We start from the raw sequence: 6154 nt of genomic DNA, 5'->3' as shown, positions 1-6154 counted from the left end.
AACTATGATGAGAAACTATGGGACCCCTCCTCTCTGCAAATGTCACAATCTGGTTCCTTTAAAAAGATTGGAGAAAAATCGAAAATACAATTGAGGAAAAAGCCCTGGGAGGAAGGCAAGAGCTGGACAGGTCTGAAAATTTGTCTCTTGATACCACAAGGAGATTTGTATGCAGGGACCACCCTAGGTGACATCCAACTCCCTGTGATCACAGGTCTTGGTGGGACAAGTTTCTACTGAAGGGCCAAGGACAATGGAGCAGCAAAGATGACCCAGCCAAGCAGTGACCACATAAAGCCCATGGTGGCCGGAACACAAACTGGGCACAGCCCCATCTACTCTCCTTCCCTGCAACAAATCAGCATAAGAAACACGTGGACTCTGGAAGGTTCTCATGTCTTCCATTTATTTTGTCTCTCAAATTTTAGGAATCTTCTCCCTTAATTAACTCATCAACCTCTCATGGCAAGAATTTGAGAAATTAAATTTATACTCAGGTTCTAATTTTAATAGGAAAGGAAGAAGTTACAGCTCAGCACACCGTGAAGCTGAGACAGAGATGGAGACATCCCAGCCCCACCTCTCTGGAACAGGAAAGATGATTGGGGAGGGAGCACAGGTCAGCGTGGGAAGAGGGTTATGGTGGACATGGGGGTGGGGTGGCCTCCCCACCTCCTCACACTATGCCTACAGGAACACAGACACATGCAGGTGCCTTTGCAGAAACAAAGTCAGGTTCTTCAAGTCACAAAGGGAAGGGCAGGAACAACTCTTACCTCTCAGTCCCACACAAGGCAGCTGTCTCACACTATAGAAAAAATATTCATGAACAAATTCATATCTGTCACAGTGAGGGGTCACACTTTAAACAGCCCATCACATGCTCAATACATCCAACGCAAAGAAACCCCATGGCACAGCTGTGTCCACTGTTCCCCCCAACACCCAACACACATCAGGCCCTCCAGGCTCTCACCTTTACAAGCTGTGAGAGACACATCAGAGCCCTGGGCACTGTCACTGCCTGGGGTAGAACAAAAACAGAACCTGATCAGATCCCACAGAAGATGTGGCTAGAGGAGGAACTGTGGGGTGGGTGAGCTTCCCCATGGGCTCCCAAACACAATATCCCAAGGATCTCAGGCATCAGCCTCCTTCATACTTACTTGCAGCCTGAGAGTAGCTCCCTCCTTTTCTATCTGTGGGAAGAAAATGTCCTGTGAGATACCAGAAAGGAGTCAGGGCCTTAAGGTCCCAGAGGAATCTCCTAGTCTTGGACCCCAGAGAAGTTTCCAGAAATGTGTGACTGCAGACCCAGGGCGGGATCAGGAAACATGAAGAAAGCAGGTGTGGGTCCTGGACGAACCACCCTCCTGAGGTCTGTCCTCAGGGACCTTCCCCTGTGACTTGTGACTGCTGGGATCAGGTCCCATCACCACAGTCATCAAGGTGATAAATCTGTCCTTCATTTTAACAGGTGCTTTACAAAAGAGTAAGTGCTGGCACACAGGGCCCAGGCTGGGTAGGCCCATGAGTGTGGATGGTGCTTCCCAGTAATTAGACAGGGCACATTTCTACCTGGGGCTTGGAACCCTCAGTGAGACAAGAAATCTCAGACCCCACCCTTCACCCCTTCCCCACCTGAGCTCCTCCTCCTCCACATCACAGCAGCGACCACAGCTCCAGTGATCACAGCTCCAAGGAGAACCAGGCCAGCAAGGATGCCCACGATGGGGATGGTGGGCTGGGAAGACGGCTCTGGGAAAAGAGGGGAAGGTGAGGGGCCCTGACCCTGCTAAAAGTCTCCAGAGAGGCTCCTGCTTTCCCTAAGAGACATGACACCCCCATCTCCCTTCTTACCCCATCTCAGGGTGAGGGGCTCGGGCAGACCCTCATGCTGCACATGGCAGGTGTATCTCTGCTCCTTTCCAGAAGGCACCACCACAGCCGCCCACTTCTGGAAGGTTCCATCCCCTGCAGGCCTGGTCTCCACGAGCTCCGTGTCCTGGGTCTGGTCCTCCCCATCCCGCTGCCAGGTCAGTGTGATCTCCGCAGGGTAGAAGCCCAGGGCCCAGCACCTCAGGGTGGCCTCATGGTCAGAGATGGGGTGGTGGGTCATATGTGTCTTGGGGGGGTCTGACGGGAAGAGTCAGAAAATTCAGGCATTTTGCATCTGTCATGGGACACTCCACCAGCACGCATGTGGCCATCTTGAGAATGGACAGGACACCCGGGATGGGGAAGAGAGCACAGAACCCAGACACCAGCCCGGACACAGGCACCTGGGATAATCTTCTATTCCCTGAGGAGGGAACAGCGACTTCTGGTCCTGACCTGAGTGGAGGCTGAGGGACTCAGAACTGCTGGACTCAGACCCCCACACACATTGAGTGTGAAGCAGAGAACAAGGGCTGAGAGGAAAAGTCACGGGGCCCAAGGCTCCTGCCGGTGTCAAAGGGAACCCCTGATCAGTATTCGAGGCATCGTCTTCCCGTCATTCCTTCAGAGATTTTATCCCTTAATTGTGTCAGAGAGCAGGGCGGAACCTCAGAGTCACTCTCTGGTACAGCATCTGGAAACCCAGGAGGATTCTTCTCCCTCAGGACCAGAGGGAGGGCGATATTCTAGTGTTGGTCCCATTTTCCTCCCCTCCTTGTGGGAAGCCAGCCCGGGAGATCTACAGGCGATCAGGGAGGCGCCCCGTGGCCCCTGGTACCCGTGCGCTGCAGCGTCCCCTTCCCGTTCTCCAGGTGTCTGTGGAGCTATTCCATGCACGTGCCCTCCAGGTAGGTCCTGGACCAACCACCCTCCTGAGGTCTGTCCTCAGCAAGGACCTTCCCCTGTGACTTGTGACTGCTGGGATCAGGTCCCATCACCACAGTCATCAAGGTGATAAATCTGTCCTTCACTGTCACGGGTGTTTTACAAAAGGGTAAGTGCTAGCACACAGGGCCCAGGCTGGGTAGGCCCATGAGTGTGGATGTACTTCCCAGTAACCAGGCAGGGCACACTTCTACCTGGGGCTTGGAACCCTCAGTGAAAAAATCTCAGACCCCACCCTTCATCCCATCCCCACCTGAGCTCTTCCTCTTCCATATCATAGCAGTGAACACAGCTCCAGTGATCACAGCTCCAAGGAGAACCAGGCCAGCAATGATGCCCACGATGGGGATGGTGGGCTGGGAAGATGGCTCTGGGAAAAGAGGGGAAGGTGAGGGGCCTGACCCTGCGAAAGGTCTCCAGAGAGGCTCCTGCTTTCCCTAAGAGACATGACACCCCCATCTCCCTCCTTACTCCATCTCAGGGTAAGGGGCTCAGGCAGACCCTCATGCTGCACAAGGCAGGTGTATCTCTGCTCCTTTCCAGAAGGCACCACCACAGCTGCCCACTTCTGGAAGGTTCCATCCCCTGCAGGCCTGGTCTCCACGAGCTCCGTGTCCTGGGTCTGGTCCTCCCCATCCCGCTGCCAGGTCAGTGTGATCTCCGCAGGGTAGAAGCCCAGGGCCCAGCACCTCAGGGTGGCCTCATGGTCAGAGACAGGGTGATGAGTCATATGTGTCTTGGGGGCGTCTGACGGGAAGAGTCAGAAAATTCAGGCATTTTGCATCTGTCATGGGACACTCCACCAGCATGCATGTGGCCATCCTGAGAATGGACAGGACACCCGGGATGGGGAAGAGAGCACAGAACCCAGACACCAGCCCGGACACAGGCACCTGGGATAATCTCCTATTCCGTGGAAAATTCTATTCCCTGAGGAGGGAACAGCGACTTCTGATCCTGACCTGAGTGGAGGCTGAGGGACTCAGAAGAACTGGACTCAGACCCCCACACACATGGAGTGTGAAGCAGAGAACAAGGCCTGAGAGGAAAAGTCACGGGCCCAAGGCTGCTGCGGGTGTCAAAGGGAACCACTCATCAGTATTCGAGGGATGGTCTTCCCGTCATTCCTTCAGATATTTTATCCCTTAATTGTGTCAGAGAGCGGGGCAGAACCTCAGAGTCACTCTCTGGTAAAGGATCTGGAAACCCAGGAGGATTCCTCTCCCTCAGGACCAGAGGGAGGGCGATATTCTAGTGTTGGTCCCATTTGTCTCCCCTCCTTGTGGGAGGCCAGCCTGGGAGATCTACAGGCGATCAGGGAGGCGCCCCGTGGTCCCTGGTATCCATGCGCTGTAGAGAGTCTCCTTTCCGTTCTCCCGGTATCTGCGGAGCCATTCCACGCACTCGCCCTCCAGGTAGGCTCTCTGTTGCTCCGCCACACGGGCCGCCTCCCACTTGCGCTGGGTGATCTGAGTCGCCATGTCCGCCGCGGTCCAAGAGCGGAGGTCCTCGTTCAGGACGACGTAATCCTTGCCGTCGTAGGCAAGCTGTTCATACCCGCGAGGAGGCGCCCGTCCGACCCCACTTCGCAGCCATACAGCGTCTCGATGGTGTGAGAATCTGGCCCCGCCCCCGCGGTCAGCCCAGTCCCGACCAACCCGCGGGGATTTTTGGCCTAAACTGAAAATGAAACTGGGTAAAGGCGCCTGGGCCTCTCCCGGGTCAAGGGTCTCGGGGTCCCGCGGCTTCGGGATGGATCTCGGACCCGGAGACTGGGCGACCTGGCCAGTCCGTGGGGGATGAGGGGTCGTGACCTGCGCCTGGGGCGGGAGTCACTCACCGCCCTAGCTCTGGTTGTAGTAACGGAGCAGGGTCTGCATGTTCACTCGGTCAGTCTGTGCCTGGGTCTTGGAGATCTGTGTGTTCCGGTCCCAATACTCGGGCCCCTCCTGCTCCATCCATGGCGCCCACGGCTCCTCTCTCGGACTCGCGGCGTCGCTGTCGAACTGCACGAACTGCATGTCGTCCACGTAGCCCACGGAGATGAAGCGGGGCTCCCCGCGGCCGGGCCGGGACTCGGAGGTGTCGAAACACCACATGGAGTGGGAGCCTGGGGGCAAGGAGGTGTTGAGACCCGCCCGACCCTCCTCCCTGCGCGGCTCCCCGGGTCCTGAGCCCCCGCCAGGCGGGCCCCTCCCTCCTCCCCGCAGAGGCCGTTTCCCTCCAGACCCTGCACTCACCCGCCCAGGTCTCGGTCAGGGCCAGAGCCCCTGAGAGCACCAGGAGAAGGGTTCGGGGCGCCATGACCGCCATCCTCGGCGTCTGGGGAGAATCGGAGTCCCGGTGGGTGCGTGGGGACTTTAGAACCGGAACCGCGACGACACTGATTGGCTTCTCTGCAAACCCGACACCCAATGGCAGTGAGAACTGGGTCCGCCTCGTGAGTATCCAGGAAGAAGGACCCGACGCGGGTTGTGAGAAGAAGAGAAACTGCGGAGATGGGGAATCGCCAAGGCTAAGACTCCTCAATCCATACGCTGCCTTCGGGGCCTGAGACCCTGAGAGCCACGCCTCGGGCCGTGGGACTTCGCTCTGACCCCGCTCCTCCTGTGCCAAGCTTTCTGTCTCAATGTTTCCCTGAGTCTTGGCCCAGGAGCTGTCTGAGAAACCAGGGAGAAACTCTCAGCATGGGCCCCGTCCCTGTCCCTTCACTTTTCACTCCGGACTCTCTGTCCCTGAACTGGACTCCCTGCCTCCCACTCCTAACCTGTCCCCCTGGACTCTTCTAGAAGAAAACTCACCCCAAGGTGTTTGGTGCCAGAGAGTAAGCTTGCTCTGGGAATGGAAGTGTAGAGACTGTTTTTGTTTGTTTGTTTGTTTGTTTGTTTTTATGTTTGTTTTGTTTTTAAATCGGGAAAAGTTGCGCCTGAGTGCATGAGACAGAATAGAGACCAGTTTGCTCTTTGTTTATTAAATACATTTGGTAGCAGAACCTTGGTAACCCCTGAATGATCAGGAATCTAATAGGTAAAAAATGTGACTTTGGCCCCTTGATGTATAAATGTGTCCAAAAGCGTTACAACAGGACTCAGAAAGCTCCTAAGTTTCACTTTCCCAAACAGTGTACCTGCGACTCCCGCTTGTCATATTTTAAATTTGCCATCATTCCATAGCTCTGAGTTTCTGTGTGAGTCCAGGACATCTCCTAATACAAGGTAGCACACTGTGTTACTATATGTTGCAACCAGGAGCCTGTACAGACTTTATTCACCTCAAAGTTGCAACTGTTCAATGCAGTCACAATGCCCCTCACTAGTGCTCATGCACTGCC

The 6154-nt window shown here is 55.5% G+C and overlaps 1 protein-coding gene across 1 annotated transcript; it reads right to left on the bottom strand.

Moving 5' to 3' along the window:
- Positions 1 to 869: 869 nt before the first annotated feature.
- Positions 870 to 5199, bottom strand: LOC129039301 (class I histocompatibility antigen, Gogo-OKO alpha chain-like). The gene is given in 10 exon segments (XM_063665956.1): positions 870 to 1024; positions 1167 to 1199; positions 1642 to 1758; positions 1861 to 2136; positions 3077 to 3193; positions 3295 to 3575; positions 4174 to 4387; positions 4390 to 4443; positions 4664 to 4933; positions 5064 to 5199. Coding segments are annotated over 10 exon segments (1575 nt in total). The 5' UTR covers positions 5137 to 5199; the 3' UTR covers positions 870 to 884.
- Between the last annotated feature and the right edge of the window lie 955 nt (positions 5200 to 6154).

The sequence above is a fragment of the Pongo pygmaeus genome, chromosome 5 (genome assembly GCF_028885625.2).
Source record: "Pongo pygmaeus isolate AG05252 chromosome 5, NHGRI_mPonPyg2-v2.0_pri, whole genome shotgun sequence".
NCBI lineage: Eukaryota > Metazoa > Chordata > Mammalia > Primates > Hominidae > Pongo > Pongo pygmaeus.
The sequence above is the reverse complement of the archived record's forward strand: the minus strand, read 5'-3'. Positions and strand labels throughout refer to the sequence as shown.